This window comes from Trachymyrmex cornetzi, unplaced genomic scaffold (assembly GCF_001594075.2).
Source record: "Trachymyrmex cornetzi isolate Tcor2-1 unplaced genomic scaffold, Tcor1.1 scaffold1121, whole genome shotgun sequence".
NCBI lineage: Eukaryota > Metazoa > Arthropoda > Insecta > Hymenoptera > Formicidae > Trachymyrmex > Trachymyrmex cornetzi.
Window position 1 is genome coordinate 279,720 of NW_017295678.1, and position 14,627 is coordinate 294,346.

At 34.8% G+C, this 14,627-nt stretch overlaps 1 protein-coding gene across 4 annotated transcripts in view; it reads right to left on the reverse strand.

The window, feature by feature from the left end:
• Positions 1-5,976: 5,976 nt before the first annotated feature.
• The window catches only part of tok (tolloid-like protein 1 tolkin), a 39,143-nt gene continuing 30,492 nt past the window's right edge, over positions 5,977-14,627 (reverse strand). For 2 of the 4 annotated variants that reach the window (XM_018512207.1, XM_018512182.1), the window contains exons 13-15: positions 12,336-12,549; positions 11,906-12,156; positions 5,977-6,362 (exon numbers count right to left, since the gene is read on the reverse strand). In XM_018512207.1, coding sequence (XP_018367709.1) covers positions 6,198-6,362; positions 11,906-12,156; positions 12,336-12,549 — 630 coding nt within the window. In that variant the 3' untranslated portion in view covers positions 5,977-6,197. The remainder of the gene's footprint in view (positions 6,363-11,905; positions 12,157-12,335; positions 12,550-14,627) is intronic. The other 2 variants (XM_018512198.1, XM_018512193.1) reach the window with 2 other exon arrangements.

A 14,627-nucleotide genomic window follows, 5' to 3' on the forward strand; every position in this document is an offset into this window, starting at 1 on the left:
TAATAACAAATAAAATAAATAACCTATAAAAATGTGTTGCTCAATAAAACCAGAATGTTATAAACACAACTTTCACATGTATGTAGTTTAAAGCGAAAATATTAATATATGTGTTTTATGCCCTTACAACCTCCTTAAGGGCTAAATTTTATCCAAAACTTATTAAAATTGAAGGAAGTCAGTGGCATAGTGAGAAAAATGTTTCGGGGGGGGGGCTGTAGAAATCAGTTTTTTTTAATGTTCTTTTTTATATTAGTGACACATTTTCACATAAACAAAAAAAATTCGTTTAAAACAAAATTAATTCAATAGCAAAAAAGTTATGATAATTTATATACATATCGTTGTAATGTCGCGTCAAACGTTTCATTGACGTTGCATATAAATTGTCATAATTTTTTTACTATTACATTTAAAGATCTAAAGATTTTTCCAGAAAACTTTTTCAAATATTCAACTACAATGTAGCATTAATGAAAAATTTTAATTGGAAAATTCGTAACAACTTTAACGTTTGAAAAAGAATTCATTAAACTTGACAAAATATTATTAAAAATCCGCCATTTTGTTGTAAAGTTCTTCGAAAATTTCGGAATAGCTCTACAAGTCATAGAATATATCAATGATTATTATATAAAAATTTGAATAATAAATATTAATATCCAGCTGAGATTTCGCGAGTTGAAGTGCTGCCGTTCTCCCAACACCACTTTTTGCGATTGTATTAACAGCAACATTTTTCTTCCGTATAATTTATCGAATTTTTGTTTACGTGCCAAATACAAAGGATAATCAACAAATATATTTTTAATACATAATAAACGATATTTTTGCTAACTAAATTAAATATGAGAACTATCCCAACAGGATTTAATTTCCTCTCTCAAAACAAATTGATATTTACGGCTCAACAATTTTTTACACATTCTTATGAATTATTGAAATTATTCAAAATTTCGGGAGAGGCAGCACCCACAGCTCCCCTCCACCTCCCCTGGCTACGCCATTGAAGGAAGTCAATTGGTTATGTTAGATACTCCTTTGTAAAAAAGCATTATAGACAAAATGTCAGAAGTCAGGTAGTGTCTCGCGCTAAAACCACGCGCAGCGACATGTCAGCTGATGTCAGCGCGAGACCAACCGTGTATTTTTACGCGAACCGTCAAGATTTTCCAGACCGAGATTATGGGATCTCAGTAAGGACTGAACCGATAAAATTCTTCTAAGTAGGCTCAATCGATAGCTTCCGCTCGAAATAAAATTCACGATGTCAAAGCTGATTGATACGAGACAAACGGTAGAGCCTTCTGCGTATATATTGGACATATAGAAAGACTCTTCTTATGAAAATAAATTAACAATACTAAAGGACAAAGTAAGAGTCAAATACACATCAAAATAAATTCAAATCAAACATATAATTAATTACAAATAAAAAGTATCAAATATCATCAATATAAATGTATAAAAATGTATAAAAAACTAAAAAGTTATAATATTACATGTTTTGGCTACAACATTGAGCCTCTTCAGATATTAACTTTTTACAAAGATTGATGTACAAATAATTTTTCGGAAAACACGCATACTTCTTATAAAATCAGCCCAAGTGAGTCATCATGCTGACCTCGACATTGTTCACATCCGATTGAACGGTTGAATGTACCATGTATCTTGGCAAAAAATCAAAAGTCATATATATAAGAGTTGAATGAGTATTCGAAAAATCATCGAAATGTGTATAAACCAATCAAATTTCGAATAATAAAAAACACAGGAAGATTTCAAGTTGTACAATAACATTAAGTCGTATAAGATGCATACACTCCAATAGAGTCGTACAAAATGCATACACTTCAATATAACGTATATATTAGGTATACAATATATTTGCTTCCGCCGTTTTCCTATAGATGGCTTTAGCGGTAAGTGGTGGTCGAAATAAATAGATCATAGACGTCATACAATAAACTTGGGCATCTGTCAACATAACCCCATAGAAACATTAGTCGATTTGTGTCTGCAGCTTAAAGTTATTCTCGATTGAAAATGTCAGTTTACGAGCCAAATTCTCGTCATTTGCGGGAGGTTCTAATTTTCTGCTTCAACATGAAGAAATCTGCGGCTGAGGCTCATCGAATGCTCTGAAATACTTATGGTGAAGCCGCTATTAATGAAAGAACATGTCGTGAGTGGTTTCAACGCTTCAAGAACGGTGATTTTGACGTCGAAGACCGGCATAATGGTGGAAGAGAAAAGATTTTCGAAGATACAGAATTGGAGGCATTACTTGATCAAGATTTGTGTCAAAATCAAGAAGAATTGACACGATTGGGAGTGACTCAACAAGCCATTTCAAAACGTCTCAAAGCCATGGGAATGATTCAGAAGCAAGGAAATTGGGTGCCGTACGAGTTGAAGCCGAGAGATGTTGAACGGCGTTTGTTTGCTCGTGAACAGCTGCCCTCCACCCCCCCTTTGCTGCTTGAAAGGCAAAGACGGAAGGGATTTCTGCATCGTATTGTGACTGAGAACGAAAAATGGGTTCATTACGATAACCCCAAGCGCAGAAAATCATGGGGAGTTCCCGACCATGCTTCCACGTCGACGGCCAAACCGAATATTCACGGCTCCAAGGTCATGCTCTGTATTTGGTGGGACCAGCTCGGCGTAGTGTATTATGAGCTGTTAAAACTGACTGAAACAATCACATGCAATCGGTATCGAAAGCAATTGATACGTTTAAGCCGAGCATTGAAAGATAAACGGCCGCAATACAACGAGAGACACGATAAAGTGATTTTGCAGCATGACAATGCTCGACCCCATGTTGCGAAAGTGGTCAAGACATACTTGGAAACGTTGAAATGGGAAGTTCTACCCCACCCGTCTTATTCTCCAGACGTTGCTCTCTCTGACTATCACTTGTTTCGATCAATGGCACACGGTCTGGCTGATCAGCACTTCCGGTCTTATGAAGAAGTAAAAAATTGGATCGATTCGTGGATCGCCTCAAAAGATGACCAGTTTTTTCGACGCGGGATTCGTACGCTGCCCGAAAGACGAGAGAAAGTAGTGGCCAGCGATGGACAATACTTTGAATCATAAATGTATAACCAGTTTTTTACAATAAAGCCTCGAATTTCGGAAAAAAAACAACGGAAGCAAAATTGTACACCTAATATGTCTGGAGAACATTGTGTGTCAATTATGACATACGTTTGCTTATACGAATCAACACGGTACACATTCGACCGGATATGAACAATGTCGAGGCCATCATGATGACTCGGGCTGATTTTAAGGATGATAAAGAGTATGCGTGTTTTCCGTAAAATTATTTGTACACCAAGCTGTGTAAAAAGTTAATATCCGAAGAGGGCTCAATGTTGTAATCGAAACATGTAATATAATTTCTTAGTTTTTTATACATTTTTATACATTTATATTGATGATATTTGATACTTCTTATTAATTATATGTTTGATTTGAATTTATTTTGATGTGTATTTGACTCTTTTACTTTGCCCTTCTGCATATAAATACGTATAAGAAATACAAAGATACACAGTACTAGCTACAAAGATACACACGAGACAGGTGAAATCAAAATAAATATAATCTTATACAAATATTAGAGAGACATATATTGGAAAAGATTATATCTTTTCAAAAGATCGTAATTTACGGATCGCAGGTGTATTCTCGCGCTAAAGAAATACGAGGTCTCTATACGGCGGTGTAGCATCATGGCAAATTCTAAATCTCCGAGAGAATCACAGAGCGGGTATGATTTACCAGACGATCGAAGATCGATTGAATAATGGAGCGATGGAAATGTAAGTGTTCATAAATAGAAATTATACACGAACTAATGTTTTAATACATGTACACTCAAGTGGCGTGTGTGTGTTTGTGTGTGCGCTTGTGTGCGTGTGTGTGTGTGCGCGCGCGCGCGTGTGTGCGTGGGGTGTGGGGGGGGGGGGGGTGAATGTGTGTGTAGACGCGCGCGGTAATTTATATGACTAATTTTTATCTATTTACAATAAGCGTAATAAACGACAGAATACCGATTACTCCCTGACAAACGACACATGCATACGCACCACACGCAAAGATGCACACAAATATAATATGTATGTAATTATTTAAATATCACATATCTTATATTTATATATGCACGTGTTTAGACTAAACGCGTTACATATTATATTGTACCTTTTTCTTGAGAATAACCTGTAATTGAGAACTATAATGGGATATCTACAAAAAGGCTTTTGCATTTCTTTAGATACGTTGCTTTCTTTTTCGATAATATTAATCGCGCAAATCTTTTGCACTCGTTTCTAATCACGTGCATTGCGAAATGAATATATTACGAGACCGCGGCCTAAACCGATGGATCATCGATGCATCGCACTAATATTGTAATATCTACCTGATGCGTGATACATTTGATCACGTGCATTTAATTTTTTCTTATGATCTAATCGCTCCATGTTGTAATGCGTATCATGATATTACTGTCACTTGGGCAGTGTTTATTTCTTATGATAATATAATCGATGATTGTCGAGAAGATCTTCTCTTTTGTCAATATATCGATTATATAATATCGATAATGCTAACTTATGTATGATTATCGTAAATATATTGTAAATATGTATGTAATTTTTGAGTAAAGCTATGTTATTTCAGTTTTTTGTCTCAAACACTCTTGTATTGATTTAAAACGTACTCTTACTTAATAAAATGTATTCTATCTACTGTACTATGGCACGTAAACGACCTATATTATAGGCCACATTTAACATTTTGTTATGTAATTGTTAAGTATCTATCGACGGAAACTTTGTATGTATTATTAATTGTCGCTGTCGTATGATTAAAACGATTGGAGAAAAGAATAACGCGCTTGCTTTCTATAATCGCAAATCGATTATACATATATGTGTGTGTATTTAATTTATTATATCATTATATTACTTACTGCGTGCGAAAAATTTCTTATCTAAGTAACTAAAGTAGTAATATATTATTAGTTTTGTATGGAGAAAAATCTAATAATAATAATAATAATAATAAGTTATTTTTTAGAACTCTACGTTTTAATTTATAACTTCCGTCGTGTTCTGAAAGACAAACGAAGAAATATCAATTTATCCAAATAATCGAACGATTTATCCAAATAATCATTTTGCAACTGAGATTGCTTAACAATTTCAATGTTATCTATTATTTCAATATGGCTTGGAAGAATAACTATGGTACTACTAGACGTATTCAATCTAAGACTTGTAAAAATTTTGTAGAATGTGACATGTGCGTCACCTCGTAAAATTATTGATAAAATTATTGATTGCATTTAACGCGATAGAAATATTCGCGTTAATCGGTGTTTATTTTTTATTGTATCGGAGAGATTGCATTTTATAAGCTTCAATCAGAAGGATACTCTTAGAGTTGAGTCGTAACTAGTTACCTGTAACTAAGTTACAGATACAGTTACTTTTATTCATTAACTGTACCTTAACTTAGTTCCTTTTTTCCGTCTGTAACTGTAACTTAACTTAGTTACATTTCTTTCAATAACTAATAACTAATTTAACAGTTATCTTTTACAATTACTTTACATTTTAAACTTATTTGTCAATTTAATGTGATTGGTTAAAATCTAAATACTGATTAAGGCTACAGTCCGCTTGATGCTACCGATGTTTCGAAGTATTTTTTGATTGGTCAGTAAATTGTAAACGTAAATTATTTTTTTCTTTAATAGCCCTAAATGATATCGATGTTACTCATATTGTTCTGTCATGATAACAGAAAAAGTAACTAAAAAGTTACTTTTTTAGTAACTGTAATTGTAACGAGTTAATTTTTAGTCTCGGTAACTTGGAACTGTAACTAGTTACTTTGTAAGAAAAAAATTGTAACTGTGTAACTAGTTATTTTTATAAAGTATTAACTTTCCCAATCCTGAATAATCTATCCTCGATGTAATATATGTATGTATATATCTTTTTTTAAGGGATCAACATATTTGCTAACAAGGATGAAAATTTGATCTAACATACATAGAAGAATATACGTAATGTATTGTCGTGCTATAAGTACTCCTAATTAGTACTTCTCAAGGAAGTATTCAACTTGGAATTTTATCAATCTAATCGATTGGAGTGTGCTCGAGCAAAAGATCATATGTTTTCCTGATCTTCATTGTCTTCACCACCGAGATTTTCCTCGCTGTCCTGTCGATCAATTGCCACAAAAATAGCTACGAAACCTTTGTTTGAAATTGTATCGTCGGTTTTGAATCTTACTAGCAGTGCCTCGTTCATGGAAATAAAATCAGTAGTATTCTGTAATATAACGATACAATTTGAATATTTTTATTATACAGGGTCCGATGAGTTTTGACAAAGTGCTCGTGTATATAAATAGAGCGGACTAAACTGAATTGAAAAGTCATCTACTATTTTGCAATTTTTCTAATTTTCCTTTTAATTACCCAATAAGTAGAATGTCCAAAATTTACGTGTAAAACAACTTTAAAATACCTTCAAAGGAATCCTAAAGCTGTCTGTATTACCGACAGAATTTTTGTATAACAATTACTTTTTTATTCTTTTACAGATTCAAAAATCCTTTTCTAGGATTAAAGTATACACATCAATACGTGTCTGTGAGGTGGAGAAAAAAGTTTCAAAATTGAAATCTCTTAAGAAAAATTGTTTGTCATTCTCCAGATAGCAAAATACCTCCACGGTATTAGTACGGTGAGCGTACGGCGTACTATACGTGCCGATACCGTACCTGTCAGGTACGTGTGTACCTAAAGGGTACAATACTAGTACACCGTACTTTTGGTATGCCGTACCGATAATGTACGCCTTAGGTACGCACGTTACTAATAGCGTTTTCGACCCGGGTTTGCACCAACCTTGGTTGGATTAATCTCTCCTATTGGTTGACGTCACTCGCTCAATAGGAGAGCACAAAACGCCATTAATCCAACCCGGGTTGGTGCAAACCTGGCCGGGCCGAAAACGCTATAAAATTAATTAATTTTATAGTTTTACCCAGATAACCAAGCATGCAATACTCGCACCAACCCGCACAAGATACCGTTACCGTACTGTTACTGTACTGCCACGAGATGGCGGTGTACAGCGTAACTGTATGGTAGCAGTACAAAAAGTCTACATGATATTATAGTACAGCGTATTAACACTGTACCTGTACTGCATACTGTTTAGGTATATCATAGTACATAACCCGTACCGTATCAATACGGCGTACCATTATCGACAGAAGAGAGACTGTGGAGATCTCTAATCGAAGACGATATACATGATAACTGGTACTGCGAAAGTACAGTGTATGATTGCCTAACCTGAAAATAGTCGTTATAACATTAAAATTAAATATTAGACAGTAACTGACTGGATGTTCAGTTGAACTGTATAAATTTCTATCAGGACCATATATTGAACAGATATATCATAGCTATACATCCACGATTATGCAGATGTTCGTGGATCATCGAAGTGCAGCGGTTTCCAGACGATTTCAGAAGTCAAGCATAGTAAAAGATAGAATGATATATATAATATAATGTAAGAAATAAATCAAAGATATCACTATTGGGCGCTTTAGTATTGCCTTAAGGAAATTCTAAAGTCTGTATTACCAACTAAATCGTATAATTTTTGTACAATTACTTTTTCCTCTCTTACTGATTTGAAAATCGTTTTCCAGGATTAAAGTATACGCATTAATATCCTACGAGGGTCGTTTGATAAGTTTGGTAAATTTCTGTGAGATAGCGCTACAATCCATTTGATGACGCGACATCTCGAAAGATCCACTCTTCGAACCCCTTCAGGCCAAATTTCAGTCTGAAAGGACGCATAGTTCAAGTTCGGTAGTCATTTGAAGCGAGTGGTTTAGCAGTTTCCGCAAAAATGGAAAAAAACGAATTCCGTGCAGTAATAAAACACTTTTATTTAAAGGAGTAGACAGCAGCGCAGATCAAAGCCGAGTTAAACGAAGTTCATTGGAACTCTGCTCCTGTATTGAAGACCATTTATTTTTATAAACGAATTTAAACGTGGCCGAACCTGCACTGAAGACGAAGCCCGCTCCGGACGACCTGTTGAGATTATCACATTGGATATCGTGGAAAAAATCCATGGTATGATTATGGAAAACTGCCGAATGAAGGTGCGTGAAATTGCTGAGGCCGTGGCATCTCCACGGAAAGAGTGCATAACATCCTGCACGAAAAATTGCATGTAAAAAAGCTGTGTGCACGATGGGTGCCGCGATTGCTTACTTTCGATCAAAAACGCACGCGGAAGGACGTTTTAATGCAGCGTTTGGCGATGCTTAAGCGCAATCCGCAGGACTTTTGGCGTCGATTCGTGACTGTGGACGAAACTAGGATCCATCATTACACTCCTGAGACGAAGCAGCAGTCAAAGCAGTGGATAATGTCTGGTGAAAGTGCGCCGAAAAAGGCGAAGATTGTTTTGTTGGCTGGAAAGGTGATGGCCACTGTTTTTTGGGATTCTCAAGGAACTATCCTAATTGACTACTTGCAGAAGGGTAAGACAATAACAGGAGAATATTATGCAACGCTATTGGACCGTTTAAAAGAAGAGCTGAACAAAAAACGGCCAAGATTGGCGCGTAAAAAAGTGCTCTTCCATCAAGACAATGCGCCGTCCCACAAGTCGACCGTTGCAATGGCAAAACTACACGAATTGGGCTACATGAATTGATTCCTCATCCACCCTATTCTCCGGATTTGGCCCCGTGTGACTTCTTTCTATTCCCAAACTTAAAAACTTGGCTCGGTGGGAAGAAATTCTCGTCAAATGAGGAAGTCATTGTCGCCGTCAATGAGTATTTTGCAGACTTTGACACAGCCTACTTTTCCGACGGCATTAAAAAATTGGAAACTCGTTGGACTAAGTGTATAGCCCTTGATGGAGACTATGTTGAGAAATAAAGCAGATTTTTTTCCAAAAAAAATGTGTTTTACTTGCTTTTTTACCAAACTTATCAAACGACCCTCGTAATAACTAAATATTCATAGAAAGTTCGATTCGTATTCCTAATGTGCCAAACATTCCGACATAATAAAAGAATCGTCACGGAATATACAAATGTCGATGAAATGTTCAGAATATTCTATGAATATTCCTTGTATATATCATGAAAATCGCGAGCAAGTGAGCAGTACACATCTCCACCGACAGAGGATCGTGGCAGAAAGCATTTATTCGTTAACAAGAATCATCGGGGACAAAATATAAGAAGCGCAGCATTTCGCAAGTAAAATAAGCCCCAAAATTGAGCTCCAAGGTGGAAGTGTAAAGTGAGTTTTTCAAAGCAAAATTTTGTTTAAAAACTGATTCAGGGACAACCGGACCTAGAATTTCTTGAAAAATTAAAATTTTTCGGAACATATGGAACATTCTCGAAATATGTAACGATTTATACGAGGGTGGTCTGAAAAGTTTTTTCAGCCTCATCATGAAGATGGCGTTACTCGTCAAAGCCATTCTGGTATTATGATACTTACGAAAGATATCTGTGGCCACTTTGGACGTTCAGTTCTTGTTTGACAATCATTTGTGTCGTCATTTTGTAAAAATGGAAAAAATTGAATATCGTGCTATAATTAAATTCTTGAATTTGAAAGGCAATACGTCTACGCAAATTAAAGCCGAGTTGGACGCTGTTTACGGGGACTCTGACCCATCATTTGCCACCGTGAAAAGATGGGTAGCTGAATTTAAACGTGATCGTACCAGCTTAGCTAATGATGAGCGTTCGGGACGGCCAACAACTGCAACCACCACCGATAACATCGAAGAAATTTATCAAATAATAATGGACACCCGTCGAATTAAGATTAGGGAGATAGCAGAGGCTGTTGGCATATCAAAAGAACGTGTTTGTCATATATTGACTGAAGAATTAGGCATGCGTAAGTTAACCGCTCGTTGGGTGCCGCGTTTGCTCACTCTGGATCAAAAACGTATTCGAATGAACATTTCTAAGGCCCTGTTGGAGCGATTTAAGCGAAACGAGTCGGATTTTTTGCGTCGATTAATAACGATTGATGAAACTTGGGTCCACTACTTCACTCCTGAAACGAAAGAACAATCAAAACAGTGGACTGCGAAGGGTGAACCTGCTCCGAAGAAAGCGAAAACGGTTTTATCGGCGGGAAAGGTGATGGCGACTGTTTTTTGGGACAGTCATGGAATTGTGTTGATCGACTATCTTGAAAAAGGTAAAACAATAACAAGGACGTACTACGCATCATTGCTTGACAAGCTGAAGGCAGAAATTGAGAAAAAACGACCGCATTTGAAAAAGAAGAAAGTGCTGTTCTATCAAGATAACGCACCGTCTCACACTTCGGCGGTCACTATGGCAAAAATTCACGAATTGCGGTTCGAATTAATTGACCATCCACCGTATTCAACAGATCTGGCCCCCAGCAACTTTTTTTTGTTTCCTAGGCTTAAAGTTTGGCTCGGAGGACAGAAATTTTCATCGAACGAGGAGGTCATCGCATCTGTAGACGTTTATTTTGCAAAACAAGACGCTCAGTATTATTTGAATAGATTAAAGGGGTGGGAGCATCGCTGGAAAAAATATATCGACTTAAAAGGAGACTATGTGGAAAAATAAAATTGAATTTGACCGAAAAATTACTTGTTTCTATGTTAGGCTCAAAACTTTTCAGACGACCCTCGTAAATGGATTTTTTAATCGATATTTGAATGTTGCTTTTACATTCCGTAAATATTTTGGAATATTCCGGAGTACTCTTGTTATTTTGAGATTTTAGGAACTTTTTATGAATATTTCAGAAATATTTAGAGTTAGCTGGATACGTGTCTGTGAGAAGGAGTCCATACTGAGAACGACAAAAAATTTCGAAATTGAGATCTTCTTTATCATTTCTTAATCCAATATCGCGCTCCAGAGTCGTGATAACATTTGCTTCATATAAAAGCTGTGCAATCTATACTTACGAAAGAATAATTCACAGACTAGTAGTTTGCATGAAGAAACAGTGTGGATTTCTTAAAACGTTATACGAAATTTACGTGTATGTGTGAGTGAGACATTAATGTAGTGATGTACGTGTCAATGGTCGATATTCATAATCGGATCTTATATTTAAGACCGTCTTAAGATGCCATGAACCAATCAGAGAGCCGTATTAACATTTTAAGATATTATTAGGTATTAAACTTAATTCCCGCCGTTTTTCGTCTCCAAAATTGATTTGTTTTGAAGGGAAAATGAATGAATACCTTAATCAAAGTAATTTCCTCCATTTTCTACTTTATTACTAATTAATAATACTTTATTAATAATACTTTGATTAAGGTATTTCCCTTCAAAACAAATCAATTTTGGAGACGAAAAACGGCAGGAATTAAGTTTAACACCTAATACTTATTAGACTGTCTCAAAATAAGAACAGATTATGAATACCGCACAATGGCACACAAATCATCTGTTTAGAAGTGCTATTTTCAATATGACTAATCTTTAGGATCCTCTTAAGAGTTTTTTAAAAAACATCTTCAAGATATTTTATAAAGAACTCTGAAAGAAATCTTAAAGTTGTCTTATGCGTCGATTTTACTTGCTTATTCGACAATCTTTAGAAATTAATATCTCGCTGTTACACTGTTGCGAAAATTGCAAAATGGTAAAGGATTTTTCGGCTCATCTTAGTCCGCTTTATCGGTATACGAGCGCTTTATCAAAACTTATCGGATACCCTGTATATCGCTTTGTATATTTCCATATTATTTCAATATAATGCTATTGAAAGTATTCAAAAACACTAAAAAGGCATACTTACAGAATTACCACAAAATCGACCATACGGTGGACTAGACGCGTCTAAACCGGAGAAAACTTCAACAAAGTCATATCCACATTCGGCTTCATATTCCAATTGGAACGAAAGAAAAGATAAATGAACATTTTTACCTAGTGGCGCTTCTATTATCCAGTCACAGTCAGTTCTGTGATCATATTGATAATAACCATATTTGGCGTGAGAATATAAGTGCTTCACTCTGTCGGTTGCCATAAGATGACCACCGCAGGCTGTAACGAAAATTACAGTTACTATATGTTGTCGAGCGCTATTAAACTGAAAGATTCTTCATTAACTCTTCGATATTATATTAATTGGATCGATATTACACCTTTTTGACATTTGATAAATCGAATCTTCGTGCTATAATTCTCATTACTGGCACTGTGTTATAGAAACAATAATCTACCTGTACTATGAGTGGCTAAGAAACCTTTCCTCTGTACGGAAGCATCGCTCTTGAAAACCATATACATTTGATTGCTCGTAGCGAGAATCGGATGTGGTTCTTTATTACCGCAAAATCTACCTAAGGTTATACTGTCTGGTGAATCTCCGTCGTAAATAGCAATATGATCATACGCGCATTCTTGATGCGGTTCCATCTCGAAAACTTTAAAGACCTGCAACACATATTGTCACGAATATTAACGATTTAATACATTTTCTTCTCCAACTACTTTCTTGTTTTTGTTTTTCTTATTTATTTTTTTTAAATAATGCACTAACTGTCTTATATGCATATATCGACATTCATAATCGCGGTTCTTATATTTAAGATCATCTTAAGATGTTATAAATAGGGATGCAAAACCGGATATTCAGATTTTAGAAATATATTAGTGATAATATGTAGAAGTTTTCAGAATATTTAAAACATAATGTACGTCATTTCAATATAAAATATTTTGGTCACATATACACTAGCGCTCAAAAGTCTTTTGACAAGTAATTTTTCATAAGTAAAGTTGGTAACATTGTCTCGCTCAGTTTAATTGTTAGCTATTGAGAATAGTGTTTACTGTAGTACAGCAAAATTAATAGATTTTCATAAAGACATTTTTGCAACGAAATTGCGCTTAAAAGACGGTTCAAAAATCTTTTGACACGTAAGTTTTTTCTTAAAAGTTACGCTTAGATATTAAGTATAAGATTATCGATTGTTGTTTTATTACTGTTTAACATTTCCTTATATAGAATATGACCAAAATACGTAAGGAGTACTCAACAGATACTAAGGAAGCTGTAATCCATGCGTTAAAAATCGGATGCAATCAAGCTGAGGTTGCCCGTAATTTTGGGATATCTCGTCAATTAGTAAATATCTCGAATCGTCTATATAGGATTCGAGGCCATGTTAACAACAAATTTCGGCAAGGACGACCTAGGAAAACAACAATAAAAATAGATAAAATAATAAAGAGACAATCAATTGCTGACCCTCGCAAAACTGCGCGACAAATTACTGACGATTTACGACAGAATTATGCAGTGGACGTTCATGTTTCTACTGTAAAGCGTCGATTAGTCGATCAAGGACTGTTAGGTCGACGTCCAAGCAAAATACCTTTTATTAGTGCTAAAAATAGAAAAGCCAGAATTGCTTTTGCAAAAATTCATTGTAATTGGACAACTGAGGAGTGGTCCAGAGTGTTATGGAGCGATGAAAGCAAATTCAATTTAATGTCTTCTGATGGCGTAAAGTATATTCGTCGCCCTAAGAACGAGAGATTCGAAGTACGTTACCAAGTACCTACAATAAAACATGGGGAGGACATGTTATGGTGTGGGGATGTTTCTCTAGTAGAGGTGTCGGTCCTCTATGTCGCATAGAAAACACTATGGATCGTTTCATTTATAAGGATATTTTAGATAAACATATGCTTCCTTATGCAAGAAGGAATATGCCTCGAAATTGGATATTCCAACAAGATAATGATCCAAAACATCGCTCTAAATTTTTATTACAATATTTTGCTCAAAAGAAGATAAATGTTTTAGAATGGCCTAGTCAAAGTCCGGATTTAAATCCACTGGAATATTTATGGGATGAACTAAAGAGGCGAGTTAGAATAAGAAATTTTTCTAATTTAGGTGATTTCTTTCTTGCTTTGCAAAGTGAATGGGAAAAAATTCCTCAAAATAAAATATTCAAACTTATTGAGTCTATGCCTAAGAGATGTGAAGTTGTAATACAAGCAAATGGTTACGCAACAAGATATTAGAATTATAATATCAAAATAGATTTTTTTTGTGTTATTTTCGTTCAAAATATTATAATTTTTTTTCATATTTGCATTATCTTTAGTAATTTTATTTCATGTCAAAACATTTATGAGCTTCAACAAAATTCATTTTGTTTTCCATGATATCATTTAACGTGTGTAAAAAGTTAATTTTGTTCTTAATTATAATATTTTGTTTATAATTTATTTTATGTAGTATGACATAAGATGTAAAATTGCAAATAATAAAATAATTTTTTAAAATGTTGTTGTCAAAAGACTTTTGAGCGCTAGTGCATATATATATATATATTGCCAGAAATCTGCAGATATATTAGCTGGATATCCAGTTGCATCCCTAGTCATAAATCGCAATCACAGATAGAGTCATATTTTAGTAATAAGAAATATTTTAGAAATATTTTAGCAATAAGAATATTTTAGAATAAAGAACAGACTATATATATATATATATA